This window comes from Ambystoma mexicanum, chromosome 2q (assembly GCF_040938575.1).
Source record: "Ambystoma mexicanum isolate Mex_15411 chromosome 2q, UKY_AmexF1_1, whole genome shotgun sequence".
NCBI classification, from domain to species: domain Eukaryota; kingdom Metazoa; phylum Chordata; class Amphibia; order Caudata; family Ambystomatidae; genus Ambystoma; species Ambystoma mexicanum.
Window position 1 is genome coordinate 791,726,807 of NC_090924.1, and position 24,852 is coordinate 791,751,658.

Sequence of the window (24,852 nt, forward strand, 5' to 3'; positions counted from 1 at the left end):
TAACCTTTAAAAACCCAATACAATTAAAATAAACCCTTTCCCTTTACCTTAAAGAAACTGCATTAGATGCTTTTTTTTAAAAAACTGCATTAGATGCTTTTTTTTAATGCTTTTTTTTAGATGGTAAAGCATTCGATGCTTTGGCATTCTATGCTATGACTAGACACCCTAATAAGCTAACCATACCACCTAAAACCTATCCACATCAGCTCTCTTCCTCAGACTCAACTTTTAAACTCTTCTTTACTCCATCAAATGAACATTGCACTCTGGAATGCTCAGTCTGTATGAAACAAAACGTCCTTTATCAAGGAGAAATTTCACTCCAGCTCTCCTCCCTTAGACCTTTTAGCCAGCACTGAAATCTGGATTTCTCCATCTGACATTTCAAACTATCCTTCAATCGCTCTCCTCGACTGACTGGCAGAGGCGTCTGACACCTACTCTCTTCCCACCTGAATGCCTCACAAATCTCCAATGCCATGCCCACTCCTACCTCTTTAATTCCCCATATCCACCATTGCTCTGCCTCACTCTGTTCTCATCTCCATAAAACTGCCCTCTAGCTACCACTGGACCATTCTTTGATAATCTTGGGCAACTCCTCTTTCCACTAAACATCACCTCATTCTCTTAGATGACTTTAACCTTCCCTCTACAATCACTTGTCAGAAATCTGAACGTTAGTCTTTTCTTAGTGACCATGCTCTCAACTCTATCCATAACCTACCTACCCACAGAGCGGGATAACTCTTTGGCTCTCATTCATCTCCACCTCTGTGTGTCACCAATACGGTCACTCCATCCATATGTGATCACTGAAATGCATTCATCACCATCTCTTTTCCACTGTCTGACCTCTGCTCACCATTACTAAAAGTAAAAATAAACCTTCTGCCATTCCTCCCTTTCTCTCTGACCTACAGTTCTCACTCTCCTCCTTCACATGGGATGCCTTTTCCACCGACATTGCCTTCTCCAACTTCCAATCCCTACTATACGACTCATTCTCCCCACTGCTTACTTTCACCCCCATAATCCTTAACCCTGGGTCGCCCCATTCATACACACTCTCCGCACAGACATGCGTCGGCTGCTGCGCAAATGGAGGCGCAGTCACTCGCACGAGGACCTGTATCTCTACCTCTCTGCACCAAACTAATTCCCATCTTGATAGAATGAAAAGGGTATTCTACCCAACCCTCATTGACTCTCACTTCAACCATTGTAGATGGCTACAGAGCACCCTAAACTCAGCCCTCCCAAGTCTAGGACTATCAACTCCACTTTCAAAGCTAATGACCTACCTGAATAATTTGCTGCAAGAATTTCCAAAATTAGAGCCCCTCTCCTGCGGTTCCTCACATTCCCTCCTTCTACATTTTACACTCCACCTACTCTATCATCCCCTGTCTCCATCTCCCACTTGAGTAACTCTAATACGGAAGAAGTCTCATCTACTGATGAAGGGTTACCCCTTCTCGTGCCCCCATCAGACCCACTTGCTCCTCAGCTATTCAAACCTACTGCCCCTTTAGTGGCCTCTCACCTCGTTGAACTCTTCAACCTGCTCTTCGACTCTGCTTTCTTTCCGTCTATTTCCAAAACAGCCACAGTCATACCTCTCCTAAAAAATCATGGTGCTGACCCGAACCTACCGGCTAACTTTCACCCTGCAACTCTTCTTCCGCACTACTCTAAGTGCTCAAAAGGGTTGTGTTCAACCGTCTTACCAATTTCTTAGACAGCCACAACCTTCAAGATCACCTACAAGCAGGTTTCCGCTCCTGTCACTTGACGGAAACTGCCCTCATTAATATGTCTGACTTCATCGCCTCTGCAAAGCACTCCAACCTTTCCTCTATCCTAATTTTCCTTGACCTGTCTGCTGCCGTTCACATGGTCGATCACTCCGATCCCCTTAATACTCTCTTCTTGGAATTTGCAATTGAGCTCTTGCCTGGATTGAATCATGCCTGGCACCACCAATTCTCTGTCTCCTGAAACAACAATAAATCTCAACGCACTCCTCTTAACTGTTGGTGTTCCACAAAGCACTGACTTGGGTCCGCTCCTCTTTAAACTCTATCCCTGTGTTCTTAGGGCACTAATCTCCTCCTTTTGGTTCTCGTACCAACTCTTTGTGGACGACACCCAAATTATCTTCTCTTTTCCTGAACACTCTCCTGATCTCTCTATTAAAATTTCCATCTGTTGCTGCTATTAAATACTGGAAGGCTTTGCACTCTCTGATGTTAAATCATACTAAAAAGTACTAAAAAGAGGTGCACATCTTCCCTGCCAAATGCTCACTCTCATCCTTTCCTCTACCTTCCAGTTTCCACCAACACTCTTCCCTGCTCGTCTTCAGCTAGAAACCTCAGCATCATCTATGTCCCTTCTCACACCTTCTCTACTTTCATCTCCAAACCTGGAACAGCAGCTCACCATAACCTCCTAAATATTAGGGAAATCAGGCACCTCCTTCCTTTCAACACCACCAAGCATTTCTTAACCACGCTTGTCTCCTCTAAACGGGACTACTGTGTCAGTATCCTCTTTGGTCTCCCTAACGATGCTTTCTGTCCTCTCGACAAGATAATTGACTTCACTACCAGAACTCTTTGAACTACCTCACTTCGCAACTACTTCCTCGTACCATCACCAGGCTGGATGGTTGACGATGCGAAACAGGGCCGGATTTAAATATCTTCTCCTGGTTCTCAAACCTATCCACAGTAAGGCACCACTGCATTTATCTTCCTCTATCGAACTCTACAAGCCTTCTTGTAATCTCTGCTCTCTCTACTACCCTTGTGGCTCCTCGCCCTCCCTGTGCTTCCTCTCGCTTCCGCCCTTTCTCTCTTCTTGCTCCACTTGTCTGGAATTCTCATCCCTGGACATCCTAGAAACAGGCAACATGGATTGTTAAAATTCAAACTAAAAGCCTACCTCCTTGTCCCACAGTTAACCTCTCAAACTAGTGCTAATCTGCCTTGTAGCTAATATTTTAGCCTATGTCCCTCACTTTCTCTACCTTCACTCTAGCCCTTCACCCATTATGGTCACATCCAGAGCACAGCTGGCCGTACCACCTACCTGTACTTAATAATGTAAAATGTTGATTGTCCTTAATCTATGTATGTCCACTTGTGTATTGTCCCTGGTACCAGTAATCTGTGAATGGTCTTCATTTGTTGATTGCATCAATCTCATGTACACACCATGATAGAATCAACTTGTACCCTTCCCAACAAATATCTCTTGTTGAGAATATATTTCTCCACTCTCTGACTGCTATAAGACTGACCTACAACATTGTTCTCCAGCCATATATTTTGTAATCACTGGATGACTTTAGATGGCTCAGAATCCATCTTCCAAAGAGCATTCCACAGCAGTGGTATAGCCCAAATGGGGTTATAAAACAGATGCTTTCAATTCTCCATCAAGGAAATCAGATGACCAGCAACAAATAAAGCTATTGTGGTAAGTATGTCAACCCCAATAATGCAGTATCGCACCAGTGGGAGAACAGACATAGGGGACTTGTCCACTATGATCCTCATATTCTGATCCCTTAAGATCACACATACCCTGATATGATTTGGCCTCTGGTTAATCAATTGGTTCATTAATACTCTCTCATACTAATAGTTGAAACCCCATGTCACCATCCTTCCTCAACTCTTAAAGGAATACCTCTAACTAGGTGACATACTGTGACAGCATCATCTATGGCGATGGTTCTATGCACGTATTCCTTTAGTTTCCCAATGTTACAACAAAAAAACTTTGGGATTTATCTCTTGTTCATTTCATTGAATAGGTTCTCATTACTTGTTTGTGCCAAGTTTCATGCCCAAAGCGTCATCGTCTCTGCAACCTACCACATTGAGTCCCCACTTCACAACATATACCTTTACAAAATCTTTATCTTCGGATAACGCCTGGAAATAAGATGTATTCAAATGATACTTTGATGCCATTCTGTTGTAGTTCTTCCCACTTGCATGGAGTATTGATGTTATGTGGATAAAACCGGTCTACTAACATATCTGCACTGGGTCCATCGGAAATTAATGTTGCTGCCATGCCATTTGGTCATATTCATGATCTGCTTCAAACAGGAGCTTTCTTCAACCTTTATGCAAGGCAATTTTTCTTCTGCGGTCATGCTGCTGTAAAATGTCCTGATACTCCAATCTGAACACCTCTGGCCACTGCTGGGCAAGACCATAACGGAAAAATGTAATTGTCTGCAATTTGTCCAGCGCACATTCTTTATCTCCTCTTTCGTTTTGCTAGTTACTGGTTTCTTCTTGATGACACTAGGATTTCACTTTCCACAGTTGCCTTTTTCTTCTAGACTGCTTATGCACATTGTCCAGAGAGTTCCACATTTTTTGCAATGATAATAGTTTTGCGCAGTGTGGAGTCACCACGCATCCAAATGCATTCTTTTCCGGCAAAATTATTTGTTTGAATTTTAAGTTGATCCAAAATAAAAATGTCTATTTGTAGTAATATTGGTCTTAGGTTAATAGTAGTTGTCTAGTTGTTTAAGAGCTGTGTGTATATATTCACGTCACTAGCAGATAATTCTGTGGTGGTTATATGTGGTTTTCACAGTGCTTCCTCTGTCTTTTTGGACCAAACGCAAAAAGTAAAAGGAATTACATTTTCTATGCAGTGAGATACTAGTGATCTACCACATTCAGTTTATTTTTCCAGTATTCTTGCCATTCAGCCAATAAAATTGCTAGCTTCCCATATGCAAGGAGGAGGTTTTCTGGTGGGTGCATGGTTAGTGCATGCACATTTGTATATCAGTTACTGTACAGCAAGTCTCTTCATACCACAATCCTGGTGTAAATAGATGTTCTAGAATGGAGCCAAACACATAACATTGTGAACAAACACATTAAGTAAAGTACAGTTAATTGTATTTGAGAAAAGAACAAGTTACTTACCAAATGGTAATGTTCTTTCGACTGGATTGTGGGATATTTTGACCCACTCCAATGTGCCTCACTACATCACTTTACTGCAATGGTGAAAGAAACAGCCCAAAATGACTGCGCTGTCTCCTGTACTCGCCAACATCTCTAAAACTGCGTTGTGTCACAACCAGAAAAAGGCTGCATACCCGGCCATACACAGTTCAGGTGGGGTGAAAACAGAGTCCTCACTGCAGGCGCATGTCAGTGGGCTCTGCCAAATTCAACATGGAGCAAAGGAAAGAAGCAGCATTACTGTGCTGAAAAACCAAAAATGCCTCTTTTAAATGTAATTTTTCAACCTTCAAAGTGCTGTTTTGCGCTAAATCCATTCATTTCTCACAAACCACTATGAGCAAAAAGGCCCTGAAATGCTCATGATCATCCATTGTGGCTCAGAAGAACCGGGCCTCATTGAATGATAGCTCCTAGAAACAGTATACTTTGAAAACCAAACCAGGGACTGTGTTTTTCATTTTCCACAGAAACAAGGCTAAAACTTTGCAACAAGTATCCGAATCAGCTGTGCAGAGAGAGAGACTAAACAAAGGCATGAGGCATGTATCCATGCTGCAAAACAATTCTAGCACTCAAGAAAAGAACTGTAAACGGACTAAAATGGGTATTTGCTGCAGAGGAAAACAGAATTTAAAAGAAATAAGTTAAATGTGCTTTTGCCTGAATGAAGAGAAAAATCGCCTATTTTTAAAGTATATTCTGGTGTAAAGGCTTAATTAAGAATGTCAAAGGATTTGCTGTTGTTAAAAATCCACCTATAAACTGTTTTAATTTTATATGTTTAAAGGCAAGATTAAAAAGGTGAAACTCAAAGCTAAACCCAGTCTGAGTTAATCAACTATATAAAAAAACATTGCTTTGCCAGTTCGTAGCCCTGAGAAAGGTTGACACCTCCACTGCTGGCACGGGAAAGGCTAATTGCTGCTGGGAGGCCTTGAATACTCAGGACAAAGGGACTTCATTAGACATTTGTCTTTGCCCCAGGCTAAGACAATAGCAGGCTTGGACACACACCCTTCCAGTGGGAGGGGCAGGAACCTTCACTCTCCAGGGAGAGGCCCCTCATTCAACTTCAAAGGATTTGACCTTTTCTTGCACTTGGGAAAAATAAAAATAAAACGGACAAGTGCCTTTTGGGTTTAAAATGCTTATTTTTGCAACTGAACTTAAAGACATTTAACTTTGCCACAAGAATGGGAATAAATCTGAAAGTTGGTAGTTGTAAATCTAAGTTTATGCTCTTTCTTTGAAGACATGATTGAACCCTGTACTGCATAAGGAACAGAAGTTATAAAGAATGACCAATTGCGCTAAATGTATTAATGTTGCAAACATAACATTGTGTTTACATATTCTAGGGGTGAATGCACATCTATGTACAAAATTGGGAAATGTTAGGCCAAATCTTTCATGGTTAAAATTGCCAAAATTCAACAGAAAGACTAAACCAGGTTCCCCAGACTTGGGAGTTGGATTGAAATGTGACCCACGAAATATGTATCTGATTTTCTTAGAGGACATAACTAAACAAATATGTATTTGTGGGAAAGTTAGATTGTGGTTCCAGTGGCAGGGGAGGTTATAGTCATTGTAAAAATCATCCCATAAACATGACATCCTTTTTCTGTCATCCAATCAGCAAAAAGCAAGGCGGAAACTGTTCTTGACCAATCCTAGCATTAGGGGTGTGGACAATAAGACTGTCCCTACCATAAACTTTAGTGATGTCATTTGGCATGATAAATAAGGGAACCTCACAGCACACAAATACACTGATTCCTGACTTCATCCTGATTTTCTGCGTGGTGCCCCGTTCCGCAATTCTCCCTCTTTGTTCCGGATTTCATTACAAGCTAAGGCCTCAGCATTGCTGAACTCCTTTTTCAGCTATGCCCACATTCTGAAGCAATCCCAAAACTTAAGGGAAGCATTTTGATCCAGTCTGGCTTGCTACCACTAAATGCTTGCCTGCTCCAAACTCGCCATACCACCGATCTCCCGTCTCCAGTAACCAGTGCAGTCTCCAGTCCGAAGTGCCGTCCAGGTAACCAGATCCGCCCAGCTGACCCTGATCCGCCAGATGTGCCCTGCTGTCCTTTGTTAGACCCGATCTGTGTGATGACCAGAACCCTTGACGGTCCAAAATCTTAAAGTGGACTGTAAATATTAATAAGAATCATAGTAAACCATAGCCTACCTTGCCTTCTCATATCCCAATCTCTAAACCATCCTATCTTTACCTTAAGAACTGTAATATTGTCAGAATCATTCTTGCAACTCTGTCTGTGATTCCTAGTGTTAGCGCCGATTTTCTCTTCATTTTTGTTTTACTAGAACATAAGCCATTAGTGATTTTGATTAAATAAAGTAATTTCCACAAAGAAAACGGGGTATCCACAACGTAAAGGGTTACAACGGCCGTGTAACTGGAGATTCACGGATGGCCTTCTCTTTTCCTTAGCCATTAATTCTAGTTTAAGTAAAATTAACCTGTCATTTTAAAACCGATCTTCTGTTTTTCTCTGCTCCATTTTCCTAAAAAACACCTCATTCAACAGTGCATAACTCACTCAATTTAATAGCTAGAGACTTCATTTCAACTCAGGAGTATACCCAAGACCTGTAGCTACATCCCAACATGACATCCAAAATCGCATTTCTGCAAAGTTTTACATGTGTGATTGTTGTTTTGAATTATTTTCAAACTTCCATTCAGCTTAACCTATAGCTCATGTTTGTTAGGATCTTTCTAATGTTGCTCCCATAGAGCTTTGTATCGATTTAAGAACTTTTGCACACTTTTCATTGTTTTGATGAGCCATTTTCAAAAGTCATTTTAAAAGTGTAATATTTCCAATCCGGTTTTCTCTCTTGTTTAGGGAGGGAAGGTTGTATTCCCATTCTGCTTTCCATTCCTTATTCCTGATTACCTGCTGCTTCCTTATATCTAGTTAGAACTGTTTATTTGTGGGTTGAGGAATTTTACAGGGGGAAATCCTAAATGAAGGGCTATCTTTCCAAACAATCCAAAACTGATCCTCTCTTTATTTTCCTTTTGTGTTGCTAAAAGTGAATTTAACTGCCTTACATACCTTTTTATTTGTATTGTCACTACATCGGTGATTGCTTCCCCATGTATTAAAACATATGTTGATTTGAATTTTAAATAAATAAATATTACCTTTACCAACTAGCCTGATTCCTGGTCCATTGTGACCTGGGGGTATTTTGAGAAGGGGTGCGATAAGAGTGATATATCACTCAGAATATTGAACCTATAGACATAATAAAAATAAGTATTTTATTTGTGCGCTGCATACTAGGCCGAGACCATGGTGGATCACCTGATTGAAATCCTAACAGGATGCTCCTCCAACGTATTCCACATCTTTGACATATAATGTCCACAGCTGTGTACTTCGGAAACTTTTCAGCAGAGGGCGCCCTGCATCGATGATGTCGGGTCGATGTCCCTCGAAGGCCTCCGTCGAGGGCAACGTCACCGGATGTTACAAATAGGACACACGGTGACCGTAGCCTCAGTTTACGTTTTTTCCCTCAGAATGTGTGGCACCAGTCTCATGCCTGCTTGACTGAACTTGGCCTTGTGGGAACGGAAGCTGCCATTGCATAGGAAATTCTACAGAGGGGCAGGCTGGGAGGGCGATGTGGAATACAGTGGAGGAACATCCAGTCGAAAGAGCGATACCAGTTGGTAAGTAACTTGTTCTTACGTACTCCACATCTTTGACAGACTCTCAAAGCATTACCAGTAAATGGAGGAGGGAAAAGAATTTAGAGTACCCAATTAGATTGCGGAATAAAGAACCACCTTCCCAAAGGCCATATCCTGACCATGGATTGCTTCCAGGGAGTAATGTTTAACAAAGGTGTGGATAGAAGCCCATGTGGCTGCATCACAAATATTCCTAATAGGAACCCCCGCTGGGGGGCTGTGGAAGTAGCCACACCCCTAGTGGAATGAGCTCGCAACCCTTAAGGAGGGTCCTTACCCACCAATTGGTACACTCCATAATGGTGAGGATAATCCACCTGGACATGGTCTGTTTGGTAACAGTCTGGCCCAATCAGTGTCCAGCATATCCTACAAAGAGTTGATCGTCCACTCTGACCATGGACATCCTAGAAATGTAAAAGCTCAGAGCTCTCCTAGGATCCAACCGATGGAGTTGCTCCTCTTCCTTACCAGGATGAGGAGGAGGGTAGAAAGATTGAAGAACCGCCTTTTGACTCAAATGATATTCAGATACTACCTTAGGTAGAAAAGAGGGACGTACCCGCAGTACAACCCTGTCCTTATGAAACACAGTAAAGGGTTACTTAAGATGAAAGTGCCTGCAATTCACTCACTCTGCGAGCAGAGCTAACTGCAACCAAGAACACAGTCTTTAAGGACAGTAATCTCAAAGGACAAGAGTGCAAAGGTTCAAACGGAGCACCGATGAGAAATTTAAAAACCAAATTCAAATCACAAACCGGCAACTGGAAAGGAGACGGCGGAAATACATTAGTCAGTCCTTTAAGAAATTGAGAAATCAAAGGAATCTTAAAGTAAGAACATACTTCAGACGAGCGCTTAAAGATAGACAGCACTGCCAGGTAACCCTTAATGGTACCCACCAGAAGACCTCTGTGGGCCAAAGAAAGTAAGAAAGGCAAAACCATAGGAATGGAGCACTGAAAAGGATCAACATTGTGACCTCTGCACCAGTTGCAGAACTTACGCCACCGGTATAGGAATTTTGTTGCAGGCCACCTGGCCGAAAGCAACACCTCCATCACGTCATCCGGGAGGTCCCAATCCTTGTACCTCAACCTTTCAGATACCAAGCGTGAAGATTGAGAGTATTGACCTCTGGTTGGAGAACCTGACCCTCATCACGCAAGAGCAGATCTCTCGGTAGGGAAGACGGCGTGTTGGGCAGATGGACATTTCTAGAAGGTCCGGGTACCACGCTCTCCTGGCCGAATCCGGAGCAATGAGGATCATGTGGGAACCGAACCTCCGTAAACTCTGCAACACTTGAGGAATGACGGGGACTGGAGGAAACGTGTACAGCAGTGGGAATTACCAATCCACCACGAACGCGTCTAAGGCCCCTCTTGGAGGAAATTCCCTTGAGCAGAATCTCTCCCACTTACGGTTGACACTGGTGGCGAAGATATCCACTTGCGGGGTTCCCCAAAGGTCCAAGATCTCCTGAAGGACTTCCTGAGCCAACTTCCACTCGTGAGAGATCGTCCTCTGCCTGCTCAGAGCGTCTTCCGCCACATTTTCATCTCCGGCCAGATGAACTGCTGAGATCGAAATTACCTGCTGGATGGCCCAGAACCAGAGCTGCATTGCCTCTCTGCACCTCGGGAGTGACCCTACCCCCCCTTTTTTGTTGAGGTAATGCATGGCCACTGTGTTGTCCGTCATGATCAGGACACTCTTCCCCCATCTTGTTGCGCCTTAAAACACTTGTGTATAGGCGCGTTATGAATGCCATATCATATCATATCATATGTAGGGCAGAAAAGCCTTCAGGGCTAGCCTGATGGCCCTCAGCTCTAACAGATTGAAGTGGAGTCTGGACTTCGACAGAGACCAATGACCGCTGGAGGACAAGTCGTTGGCATGAGCGCCCCATCCTGTGAGGGAAGCGTCTGACACTACAGTCACCTCCGGCCACGGTTGCCAAAACGCCCCCCCCCCCAAATCAGGTTCCCTTCGTTGGCCCACCACAGAAGATCCTGGGAGACCAAGAGTGGAATCTGAACGGGATCCGACATCTTGCCTGAGAACTGTGACCACTGCATCTTGAGAACCCATCCACAGCCTGGCCTCTGGCACCAGAAAAATGCAGGATTCCATGAGGCAGAGCAACCTTAAGAATTCAAAAGCTGTGAGTCTCTGGGCATCTTGAAACTTGTCCACCATCTGCACAATGTGATGAGCCCTCACCTTGGGAGGCGAGCACTTCCCCAAGGATGTATCTAACACAGCCACGGTGTACTGGAGCTGTTGGGAAGGTGTCAGATGAGACTTCTTGAAATTCAGGGAGAAGCCTAGCCTGTGGAGGGTGCGGCAGGTGAGACTGAGGTGATCCAACGCTTGCTCGGGAGAGCATGCCCGGATCAACCAGTCGTCCAGGTAGGGGTAGATGTGAACCCCCCCTCGCCTGAGATACGCTGCCACCACCACCACCACTAGCTTGGTCAAGACCCTCAGGGCGGTTGGTCAATCCGAATGGCAGGACCCGAAACTGAAAGTGCGAGTTGCCAGACGCAAACCTCAGGTACTTTCTGTGCTTGGGATGAATCGGCACATGAAAGTAAGCATCCTGTAGGTCCAGAGACAGCAACCAATCGTGAAGTTGAAGGGCTTGGAGGACCGGAGAAAGAGTAACCATCTTGAACTTGTCCTTCCTGAGAATTTTTATTCAACCAACGCAAATCCATGATGGGTCTCGCTCCCCAGTCTTTTTTGGGATCAAAAAATGAGGGGAAATACCATCCCTTGTTCCTCTCCGCTACAGGCACCAGTTCTATAGCGCCTTTCTCCAGCAGGCTTAGGATTTCCTGTGCAAGGAGTGGATCCGGAAGCTTCAAAGAGAGTTTCCCCGGTGGATTGTCGTGAGGCCGCTGAAGGAAGGGAAGGCAGTAGCCGTGGGCAATGGTATCCAGCACCCACGCATCTGAAGTAATGGCTTGCCATTCTTCAAGATGCTGAGACAGTCTGCCCCCAACCGGCGAATCATGGGACATGGCCTCATGACTGGAAGCGGCTGCGGCAGTGCCTGAAGACAAAGAGGCAGCTGCCTGAGCGGCTCTGGCACCACGATTTCCCCGACCACCACAGGTATTTTTTCGCTGGCCCCTTTGACTGGCGGCCCCTCTCGTTCTACCAAAGGAGGAGTAGTAACGAAAAGAACCTCCCCTCCATTGCTGTCCCCTAGGACAAAAAGGCAGAGGGTGACGCACAGCTGCGCTTAAAGATTTAGCCGCAGCTTTCGAGGTCTGCAACCTCTCAAGGCTCTCATCAGCCTTGCTGCCAAACAAATGTGTACCATCAAAGGGCATGTTGAGAAGACGGCCTGCACATACGGAGCAAAATTGACTTCCACAACCAAGCAAATCTGCGTATAATGGTTCTTGCAGCCATGGATCGGCTATCACCGTCAGCCGTATCCAAACCCGACTGAAGGGATATGCCACATGGCATCCTTGCCGTCCCGCACAAGAGCAAGGAACCCATCCCTTTATTCTCCCTCGGGAATATGCTCAGCCGCTAAAGAAACAGTTCCACACCGTTTTTGAGAACCTTGCCAAGGCCCAAGTGGAGTTGGCCGATTTGAATGGCATGCTTCCTGCACAAAATACCTTTCCCAGCCCAACCGTCAAAGCGCTTGTCGTCCCTATCCAGAGGGATGGTAGGGTAGGCCGCCTGCCTCAAGGTGGCTGTAGCCGCCTGAACCACCAAACTCTCGGGAGTGGGGTGAGTAGATAAATAGCCGGGGTCGCTAACGAAAGGGCAGTTTTTCTTGGTCAACGATTTATTAACAGCCGGAAGAGATTCCAGGGACTGCCAAGCAGCTGCCACCCTTTTCTGTAAGGTGAGATGAAATGGTAAAACCGGGTAAGATGTCCATTAGATCATCCTGCACAAAGTCTCCAGGAGGACTGGACCAGCCCAGATACTCCGAGACCATAGCCATGAGCCTCCTCTATGAAGACTTTGCATGAGCCCCAGGCACATGCCTACCAAATTCCACTTCTGGGGAAGTGTCCAACCCACTGGCATCATGGAAGGTCTGCCTCAACTCCTACAACTTACTGTCGGCAGAAAAAAGTGGAGCTTCATCAAGTTCACCAGGGTCCTCAAACTCAGACCCTTCTTCCTCTCCATAAATGTCACCCAGGTCTGGTGACAGAAGAGGGCCTGGAGTCCGAAACAGGCCTCACAGACTTCGCTGTAGCTTTCCTAGGAGGATCCACAACATCACAGTGCTCCAAAGGAAGATTGCGGTCAACAATTCCACAAGGCGTCGAGAGCGCCGAAGGCTTCAGCGTCGACACCGGTGCCAACGGCGCCATGGGCTGATATGATGGCAAAGCGTCGCCGTCTGAGTCGACGCCGGCATTGAGCCCTCAGTAGGTTGTTGCAGTCTCGCTGGGGACGAGGACCGAGACCTAGAAGCATGTCTCTTGCAACTTTTCGAATCCTTGTCTGACGGGACCCCGAAGGCTCCCGATGCAAGTCGCGTCATGGAACGAGCCCGAAGGCATGCGAGCCACGGTACAAGACCGATCCTGGCCGGCTTCGTTAGAAGGTGCGACAGGACCTGTGCCCTGCGATTGAAAAATCGTTAACATTTGTTCTTTAAATGCAGCCCATTCCTCTGGATTTGAGGACTTCCTCGAGGCACCATCCTCTGAGGACGACGGGGAAGGCGACCGGTGACAGCACTTTCTAGAGTGCCGAGACGAGGAAGAAGAATGGCGGGAACCACTCCGGGACCGAGATCCCCAGGATTCCTTCCGACGCGGAGAGTCGCCCTTCGAGTCGTAGGTGGAAGTCGTAGGTGGAAACCCCCTTGGACGACTTGGATTTTCAAGACTTAACAAGCTTAGAGCCCCTACCTACCTGGAGCTTCCCCTTCCGCAAGGCCTTGGCAGTCAGCGACTGGCATTTCGAGCAGTCTATGTCGTGCGACTCAGCCAGGCACCACAAACAAATGCGATGCGGGGCGGTGATCGACATTTTTCGACTTGCAGTCCTGGTAGGTCTTGAAGCCAGACTACAGAGTCGAAGAAAAAGACATCTCAATGATGATAACACACGAGGCGCGCCGAGTTTGACGAAGCAGCACGTTTGCGGAAAAAACAGAACTGAGGCTACAGACGCCATGCGTCCTATTTGTAGCATCCGGTGACATCACCCTCAACGGAGGCCTTCGAGGGACATCGACCCAACGTCATTGATGCAGGGTACCCTCTGCTGAAAAAGTTTCCGAAGCGCACAGCTGTGGACATTACATGTCAAAGATGTGGAATACGCTGGAGGACACAATCCATTCGAAGTGAACATTTACAGAATCTCGTCACTTAACCCGAGAGGGGAGCTCTTCCCCGTGAGGCTAGGGAGATGGGCCTGCTATACAACATTCCCCCTAGGGGTGGCGGTCAGTGGGACCTCACAGGGAGAGACTTCCCTTCTGGGGACAAGGACTCCCGTTCCATGAAGGAACTCTCTGCCCCACTTTCCGATGAACCCCTCAGAACCTCACTGCCCCAGAAGATACAACCTGACAGACCACTGTTTGATATTGAAATACAACTTCCAATATTAGAACCCAACACAAATCCACTGAGAACAAGAGCGAAGGAGTAATGCTGATCCCTCCTCCATGGCAAGTAGAGAATACTGTGAAGAGTGGGAACTTTGGAGTAAGAATGAATACTCTAGAGAAAGAGAAGGACAAAGATCCTCTGCTGGAGAGGACCCAGTATAGATGCATAAAAAGCAAAGAAGGACTTGCATTACAAGGCCATGTTCACTGAGCAGGTAAAGCCTGGGAAGTTCAAACATGGGAGAAAGAACCAGGGCATTCCGGGAGGTCATCGTTCATGGGAACGTGGAGAACAAAAAAGGAAAGCAGTGCAGGGGCCGGTAGGAAGCGGACTTGTGTGTGTGGCAAGCATTGCCAGGTGGTGCCATGACCTTGAGGAGGTGGACTGGCAATGACGCAGAGACCATCCAGCAGTATACTCAGCGGAACTGTGGAGAGTGAAGCAGAGAAGGAAAGGAATGTGCTAGAAGCGTTTATCGGCACAGCTTGATCCCGACCCCACAGGAAGAACCGATGCCGCCAATCCGACAAGCCAGAGGTAAAGGGAACTGTGGTGGACCCGGTAAGGGTCACGGGAAGGGGCTATACAGCAGAGAGTATCTTGAATACAGAGAGATTAATCATATTCGTCCCAGTAACTAACAGTAGCAATGAGCATAACGAATACAGATAGACTCCTACTTGTCTCAGTAGCTGTAAAAGCAGCAGAACCCATAACGAATACCGAGAGCCTCAACATACTAGTCTCAGTAATTGCGACAGCAGCAAAGAGTATAACGAATCCCAAGGGACTCATCATACTCGTCCCAGCAACTGTAAAAGCAGCAGAGTAAATAACGAACACAGAGGGACTCCTCACACTCGTCTCAGTGATTATAAAAGCAATAAAGATGGTGAAGAAAGTCAAAAGACTGATAATACTTGTCTCAGTGGTTGGAAAGACCAAGACATAAGTAAAGAGAAACAGAAGAACCTCCAGGTTGGTTCCCATAACTGGAAATACTTAGAAGATATAGTGGTAAAAGAAACCGGGGACACTGATCTCCATGAGAGACTGTGAATCACGTACAAGAGAGATATTGATGTAAAGGAAATCCAAAGGAATAAAGGCCAGGACCCTTGAGTGGGAAACAAGGCACTGTAAATAAGTCAAGGCAGGGGATACCCGAGTCCCTGTGAGGAATTAAACAAACTGATTAACTATGTCACCAGGAACTCTCTCGAGAAACTATTAAGGCTGAGAAGGCCTGTCCAGGAGAAGGGAGCCATTCTCCTGAAACCTCTGTTTTGTTGGTTGATACAACCCTTAGTGGTAGGGTCAGCCTAGGGTAGTTTTTGGATGGACGACTATTTTTGATTTGGGGTACTTCACAGACGATGAGCACCCCAGTTAGATTTCAGTTAGGCAGGGAAAATCCCTTGTTGGAAGGGATGGATAGGCCTTTTGTTTATTATTTTAATAGAATCACTGTTAGAAATGCCACCTCTTTGCTTGCCTCCTTCTGACCTACCACAGCAAGCATACGAAAGGCATGAAAGGAAATCGAAAATTCCAGTGAATAACGCTTGCTGCTACTGGTTGGCCGTGGTGCATCACCATTTCCATTGGAATGAGAGGCACTAACCAAGGGGGCATGTCAAAATACACTGTCACAAAAAGGGCCTCACTGCTGCATGCTACGTCCCGAGACTCATTGCTTAGAGGTCATGCGGATTGCGTACGACTGCAGCATCGGATATCGTGCACCGTACGACTGCAGCCTCGGATATCGTGCACAGATTATTTGAACGATTCCTCAGTACATGTGGCCCACCACAGTAAAACAGTCCGATTACCAAGCCGCAGTCTTCTGTGGCTTGTGATCGGTTTTTATGAGCGAATGCTCCCCCAAATCAATCAGGCAGGGTTGTCCACGCAGTTCATCACCAAGTGCAAAGAGTAACAAGAGTCCTTGTGGGTGATGAAACCAAGTTTATACCCGTTAACGACCGAGCACAGCATCAAACTAAAGTTATCACCTGACTGAAACCACCATCAAATGAATACTGGCTCCTATCACAACCCAGAGTCAGAACATGTGCACCATTCTACCCTGCTGCCACAAAGACTTACAATGCACTGACCACACTGCATTGACTACACTGTAATTGATGCATAGCATTTATAATCATCACAACCTTTAGTAAGGGTTTTGCATCTTGTATGGTCTCGAATAAATCTGTGCAACTTGCTCTAATTTGCAATGCTAGTGCTACATTTGTAATTTTCTGAAAAGTCAGACAAGGCTTCAAACGCACTGTATCATGCTCATGTACATCGTTGTGAATTCCTTTTTCCTCTGAGCTGTTCTAACACTCCAGTCTCTGGATTAGAGGTGCAAAGACCATCTCTGATTATAGCGAATGTATGTTATGAGTTCACCAAAGAAAAATACCCGGCGCTCCAGACCGGAGGACCAATCAAGCAATCACGGCAATAACAGCACTGACATAAGTAAGAGGGACCCTGGGAGTCGGTTCCCATGTTAACAAGCCGCCACATTGAACCTGAACACGCCTGGTACCACCCTACACCCTGAACTGCACCCTGAGCTGCGACACACCGCCCTTAAGCCAAAGCTGGGAACTGTGCCATCAAAACACCACCATGTCCTCCAGGAATAAAGGGAAACCAGTCACCATGGACACATTCATTACCACTAAGATCCAGACCCCACCACAACCCCACTCCTCCACCCCTGACACTATGCAGGCGAAGGAAGCAGAGTCCAATGCCCAAGTGCTTGAGGCCATAGCTTCACTGCGAACATTTATAGACTCCAAGATAGACACATTTTAATCTGATATGCAGCTCATGCGCCAAGACGCCCGGAACTTAATGGAGAGAGTATCAAATGCTGAGACAACTACGTGCCGGAGGGATCCGAGGGCCCCAACCCAACGGTCTACATAGAGACTCTCCTACAACAAGAGATAGGTGCAGGAAAACTGACGCAAGGTTTTGCGGTAGAGTGGGCGCACAGGTCCCTCCAAAAGAAGCCCCCACCTGGCTCCCACTCTCGCCCTATAATCGCCAAGATACTCAATTTCCAGGACAGAGAAACTATCCTGAAATACTCCAGAGAGGGAGGAACCATAGAACGCGGCAACTCCAAAATAACTATCTACCCAGACTACACCCCGAAAGTCCAAAGGAAGCGAAATTCTTTCATGCCAATTAAAGCACGGCTCCGACAGTTGAACTTGAAATATATGCTGCTCTACCCTTCCAGATTAAAGGTCATCTACAAAGGCTGTGCGATATTCCTGGAGACTCCGGCAGCCGCCAATATGTGGATGGAACATAATAACCTAGCAGAAGGCAGGGATGCCCACCCCGGGGATGATTGAAACACGACACGAGCCAGCACAGTAAATGGACGAACACCCCACATCCAACATCCTCGGAGCAAACATTTGCATGACAAGAATCCAAGAAGGTAACTTACACACCAGCCTGCTAAATGGAGGCGGCCCCTGCTCGACCTCCCGCCGGACACAGGGCGCTACCCCCCACAGACAGACTAGGACAGGCCATTTGCCTGTGCAACCACGCTCGCGTCCGATACCCGGATGGGCACAGACGGCGCGAGAGCGCCCGAGCACCGCATGGAAACTGCAGTTGCTGGGCGCACCAGTTACAGTTATGTTATCAGTTCTGTTAGTTACACAGTCTTCGAATCACTAGAACTAATGAGCCATGGAACAAGACGATCTCAAGAATTAGGACCTGGCGGACCCAGGGACACAAACAAGAAACTCACCTACTGGCATCAGGGACCACCCCAGAACATGAAAAGGGACCGAAGAGGTGAACCCATCAAACCACCTAAATGGCTACACAACTCAAGGTCATGACATGGAATGTGAAGGAATGGGCTCTTACCTTAGAAGGAATAGGATCCAATCCTATCTCCGTAGGGAGAAAGTTTCAATTGCGATGCTCCAGGAAACCCATCTAACAGAAGAGTCCTCATCCAAACCGTCTGAACGATGGGGTGGGACAGGAAGAGGGGCACCCTACTCCAAATACACACAGGGCGTTTTCACGTGGGTGCATCCAAATTTACCATTCCAGCTTCTGGGGCTGGAAGCTGATAGAGAGGGCAGATACCTAATAATGTGGGGTACCATCGAACATATTGAGGTGTGTCTTGTGAACTCCTACTTTCCCACTCACGGAATACCCGCTCATCTTAAAACACTGTGTGCCAAGATAAAGCACCACAGAGCGAGAACCTTCATATGGGGAGGTGATTTGAACTGTGTCAGTAATGGATCCATCGATAGGTCCGAACCGCCGCTAAACCCAAATACCGCTGCCACCCAGGCACTGAACGACACACTTGATCACCTCAACTTGGTGGACATTTGGAGAGAACACCATCCCGCAGAGAGGAACTACTATTCATCCCCGCACAAGGTCCACACGAGAATAGATTATCTGTTCGTCGACAGGGAACAAATACCGATGGCTGAGACCACAGCATACCTCCGCAGGTCAATCTCAGACCACTCACCTTTGATCATGCAGTGGAAACTCAGAGGGCCTAGACCACCGATCCCGACATGGAGGATACCTATCGCAACCCTCACCGACCAAGAATTCAGAGAAACTCTTGGAACCAAACTAGAGGATTATGTAATCAACAACAAGGGATCGGTTGCAAGCTGGAGCACACTATGGGAAGCCATGAAGGTGGTGACTCGGGGCAAGACGATTTCGGGAGCAGGGGGCATCCGGAAACAACTGATGAGAGAATAGGAGACACAAGAGGCGGAAATTACGCACCTGGAAACTTGCACTGATGCCACACCTGAGGCGGAGACACAACTGAGGGAAATACGAGAAAGATGCAGACTTGCTTGGGACAGACCAGCCAAGTTTGATTTCGCAACCCACACCGCCAGATCACACAAAGAGGCAGATAAACCTGGCAGACTGCTGGCATGGCTGTGCAGGCGTGAGCACCCAAGACACCTCCCAACTGAGATCAAAGATGAAGGAGGGAGAACGCACAAGACGCAACAGGATATCAATAATGCATTTGCCGAATTCTACTCCAAATTGTACTCCCATGAAAAAAAAGTACCCAAAGAAGAAATCACAGACACCCTGGAAGAGATAGAACTCCCGAAATTGACTACTGACCAGACAGAAGCACTAGATCGAGGGATAACCCCAGAAGATGTATCAGAAGCGATCAGATCACTGTCCACATGCAAGGCCCCTGGCAGAGATGGCTTACCACCAGAGTTCTTCAAAATTTATGAAGCAACACTCACCCCGATTCTACATGAAGTGTACCTCGAAGCATATGAGAACGGGATCCTGCCCAACACCATGAAAGAAACGATCATAATCCCCATATTCAAACCAAAAAAACCGCCCAACGATTGCGACTCCTACCGCTCATTAGCGATGCCGAATTACGACAGCAAGATCCTGACCACTATACTAGCTAAAAGACTCGCAGGGGTGGTGGGAACCCTAATCCATGAGGACCAAAGCGGCTTCGTCCTAGGACGTAACACCACGTCCAATCTTAGAAGGCTTCAACACATCATGGCAGAAATTCTCACAAGAGATGAAGACTTGGCGGTGCTATCACTCGATGCCATCAAGGCCTTTGATTCCATATTCTGGGAGTGGCTGGTTGAGGTACTGAGAAAATTTGGTTTCGGAGAGGGCTTTGTGAGATGGGTTAAAGGTGCTTTACAACTCGCCTGTGGCTAGAGTGAAAACTGGCGGAACAATGTCAAAACTCTTGGTGATACAACGGGGCACCAGGCAGGGATGCTCGCTATCACCGATGCTGTACATCTTGGGCCTGGAGCCGATCACTGTCTACTTTAGAAGACAGTACTTCGATGCAGGCATAAAACTGGGCAATGAACACTCCATAATAACACTATACGCAGACGATGTGCTTTTATACCTAAGAGATCCTCAACTCAACCCACAAGTAGCCCTGGACATCCTTGATAATTATGCAACCTACTCGGGGATCAAGTTCAGCAGGCTGAAGTCCTGCATTTTTCCGCTAGCTAGACTCAGAGGCTTAGATGAAGTAGACTTGCCTGAAGTTGGGATTAAATGGCAATCGGACATGTTCCGTTTCCTGGGTGTCAACATAAAACACACCCCAGAACTCACACACAAGCACAACACGGAAACTGTAATGAAGAGGCTGCGTAAATCCATGAATTTCTGGTCGCAACTACCACTGTCAATGATGGGCAGAGCGGCTATCATCAAAATGATCATCCTACCCTGGTTTCTATATTACTTTGTAAACATCTGCTACTACATCAAACCGCCCTTCTTTAAGAAACTAGAATCACTACTCAAGAAATTTCTTTGGGGACCAACTAGGCACAAACTTTCATTATCGACTCTTACACTACCCTACAAATTGGGTGGGATACAAGTACCTGATATTCAGATGTATTACCTGGCAGCACAACTCACCCACGCAACTAAGTGGCTCCAGGACAAACCCACAGCTGAAACAAGACTACTGAGCCAAATACCCTCCTTGCTATTCCCTAAGGAGACACTTTGGAACCCACTGAGCCAGGTGCAAAACATCCCCATGGTCATAAAAGTAGGCAGGCAGATATGGTCCAAAGCTTGCTCGGATAGGTGCCTCAAACATCCTTATTCCCCAACACCCCCATACTGGCGGATGCATGCAGAACCTGAGCAGACCTCACTGCGGCAAGAAGATGGGAAAGCGCTGGGATCTACACATGGGGGGACTTGTTCGAAGATGGCAAATTCAGGAAATTCAAATCACTACAAACAACCGAAGGACTATCAAGTGGCGAGTTCCTGTGGTACCTCAGACTCAAACAGATAGCCAAGAAATGGACCAACTGGCCAGAGGAACCTACCCCAGATCCTCTTCTACAAGAGATGTACGACCTAACAAATGGCTGGAAACCAATAACCAGGCTCTACAGCCGACTGACGGATAAACCTAACCCCAGAAGTGCGACACTGAAGGCAAAATGGGAGGCAGACCTTGAGAGTCCCCGGGGGGCCCGAGATATGAATGATGGGTCAAAGAACTGGAAAGATGGACAGATGCTGAGACCAAGGCCCGGCAAGAAGGGGTACACATACAGGAGATGAAAATATGAATGACACTCTTGAATCATGGAAGGCCCTCCTGCGGGACATTCCTTTCACCGCTGACCACAAGCAACCATGAACTCATTGCTCACACTGATATGACCCAGAAATGGGTAAACCCACCATAATAGCCGGGCATTTGAGGCAAATCCCTGATAATCCTTGATCTGCCAGACCTTTATACAACCAACCTGAGCCGAACCTTTGTGAGGTCAACACAACGCAAGTAGAAGACTGTTTTCGTTAATTGTTTATTATGTTATTTCTTTTTGGTGGTGGTTGTTTGTTGTACGAAAGAAAATGGCATTGCCAACGTGGATGCAATACCCATGTTTAATAATACCTGACTGTGAATAAGGAAATGTCAATAAAATATGTTACAAAAAAAATAAAAAAAATAGCGAATGTACATTAGTTCTGTAACAGCCAATAGAACATTCAAATTAATAAGAGGTTTAATATTAACATATTTACACATTGATTTTGTATGACATCTACTAGATACACTATCACAATAAAAACAAAACTAACACTCACTAGAAGAGTCTGTCATGCTTGCATTTTTAATGTGAATTGTATGACTTATTTACTATTTTTCATTCCTCTCCAAACTCAAAATGTAAAATGAGTTTAGGAACAATCATACATACAATGTTCAACTCAGCAGAGCTTTGGGGTAAGGGAGGAGTTATAGAAAAGACACGGAGGTGGCAAGACAACAGTTTAATTTTGAAAAAGATACCTTTATCTGAAGGGGCTATCGGAGAATCAACCGCTGAAAATTCTGAAAGTTTGGCTTCAAAAACATCTTCCTGCGTGAATGAACCTGCCATAGCCCACTTTGTTGCTTTGTCAAAAGCGGATAATGTTGATAGTGAATTTGGGTCTCTAAAATAAAGCAGAACTGTTTATTCTTCATATTAAAGTCCCTCAGCATGTTATTTACAGTATAAGTGTTACAGAATTGAACAGTCCACCTTCTCGTTTGCATGACTCAACTTAAAATTACCTTTGTGGAACACTAACACATCATTTGCTCAGGCTTCTATACATCACACTATTTCTTACATCACTCTGACTCACAAACGCAAATATTAATACAAGTATATTAATAAAATCCTTATGGACTCCAGTTACATAATACTGTGCAGCTTAATGGAGTGAGTGGGGAAGCAAAGCAAAAAGACCCAAAGAACACATTTTCTGGAAAAGAGGATCATCAAAAGAATGCGGGCTTCTTTCAAACTTGCCCTTGAAACACAAAACGTCCTATAACTTAGAAAGAGTTTAACTGTAAATAGATTACTTTTCTCAGTTCAGTCAGATTTTATTGCAACACTTTTTTTTCCCTCTGATAATCTAGGGCAAAACAATATAAAGTGACTAATTTTTACTCAGACAAAACAAGCAACTAAGATGTACATAATTAGATCATTCCCAGTGGCCTATAATTCCATTCAATTTGATGGCAATAAAAGGAGCATGCTTAAAATATGGTTACCATTACCATTACCGATAGGGATGAGTATTGTTAACAAGAGTAATGGACTATGTGAGACAGGCATTGTATCAAGGGAGACACAGACTCAAGTGGGTTCGTTCTAAAACCTTTATTTATTAGGGTTCTTGAGTTGGTGTAATGCTTAACTGGCCATAACTCTAAAAGGGAGAATTCCCTCAACGGATGTTTCTAATGGCCGTCATTGTCTAAGAGTCCAAAATAAAAGTCTGCCTGTGTCTAAACCTATGCTTGCCCTCACTATATACAAACATATGATTGGCTTGTAGCTGGCGTTTGACGCCTGCAAAGGATCTCCTCAGTGTTTGCACAGCCGGAGAGAAGTCGGGATAGAGATGGATACTATCTCCGTCAAAATCAAGTCTCCCTTTTCTCTTGCCAGTCACCGTATAGTGTCTCTATCTTTGTAATTGAGGAGCCGAGCTATGATTGGATGTGGAGTTGCACCTGGGACCGGTCAGCCGGAGGGTATTCTGTGGGCCCTCTCCACTACAAAGAGTTGAGATAGGGCTGTGGTTCCAAAGATTTCTATGCATAGTTTCTCTACAAATTCTTCCATCTTCTCAGTGAGTTGTCTTTCTCTTATGCCGACCAGTCTGATATTCGAGGTCTTCGTTTTTAGCTATGACTGTCTTCATCTGGGTTTCCAATGATGAGACCCTGGCTTCAAGGTCCGATACCCGTTGTTCGGCTGTGTCTAGCCTATCACCGTGCTTGTCAAGGCGGTGTTGTAGGAGGTCCACCTTGAACGATAGCGTTTCAAGTTTGGAATCAAGGTTACCTATTCCTGCTTTCAGATAGAGTAAGATTTCCCTGATATCTACAGGTGCTGGAAGGGACTCCTCCTCTTGTCCTTCTTCCATGATTGCGGGGATCGCTTTGGTCAGTCATTTTCGGGGTTCTACTCGTTGTGCCTGAGTCGAAGTTCAGCTTCCTTTGAGACTTGTCTGTTTTCCCCATCTCTTCTTGGTCGTGTTTCCAGTTGGATATGCAAGGACAGTTCGAGCCGTTGGCGGTAATCCGCGCGTCTGCGTCCGCACAGAGGGCCGTGTGCTGCAGTGGTTTTTAGAGGAGTTCATGGTCTGGTCCGAGGCCTAACGTGGGTTGGTTTATGGATCTTTCCTGCGCAGTTGTGTGTTACTGCTGGTTACTCCAGACCGGGTACCGGCAGAGGTCTATCTCTTCTGCTGTTCTAGAAAGGGTGCCTTCTTGAATTGGTATCTTACGGTGCGGCACTCCCCAACCCCTGGGGTACAGGGGAGTGGCGATTGATGACCCGTATTCTCCAGGGGGAGGTTGTGTTATTTCACAGCGGGCAGGGGATCTCCACAGAGGTTGTTCTGTGTCAGTGATGAGGTCCTGAGCCCGTCCCAACAATGTAGATGAGGATGAATCGTTGCGAATCTAATGTTTAGGCCAGGGGTCTGTGCGCCCTGTTGGTTCAGTCTATTGTTACTGTGTCCCAGTGAGATGTTTCAAGGGTGCTTTATTGCCCTGGTATGACTGGTGATGGATCCTCACAGTGTCTTGAAGGCTGATTGTCTCCTCTGCCCTTGATCAGGTGTACAAGACGGGGCTTGGCCTAACTGCTTTGTTTCTTGGGTGTCCCAGTCGGCAAGCCCGGCTCGGATCCGCCCAGTTGGGCTGTGTCACTGGTGCTGTTCCTTGTTCCTTTTCATTGTCTTTCTCTGTTGCTCCGAGGGCGTCAGGTGCGAGTCTTGGGGAGGAGGCGGGGGGTTACTTGGCCTCCCCGCGGGATCGGGTCTAGTGTTGTGCCCAGAG

At 46.0% G+C, this 24,852-nt stretch overlaps 1 protein-coding gene across 1 annotated transcript in view; it reads right to left on the bottom strand.

Moving 5' to 3' along the window:
- The window catches only part of PITRM1 (pitrilysin metallopeptidase 1), a 1,609,076-nt gene that overhangs the window by 140,431 nt on the left and 1,443,793 nt on the right, over nucleotides 1–24,852 (bottom strand). The window contains exon 25 of the mRNA XM_069648021.1: nucleotides 22,294–22,439. Within this exon, the coding sequence (XP_069504122.1) occupies nucleotides 22,294–22,439 (146 nt within the window). The remainder of the gene's footprint in view (nucleotides 1–22,293; nucleotides 22,440–24,852) is intronic.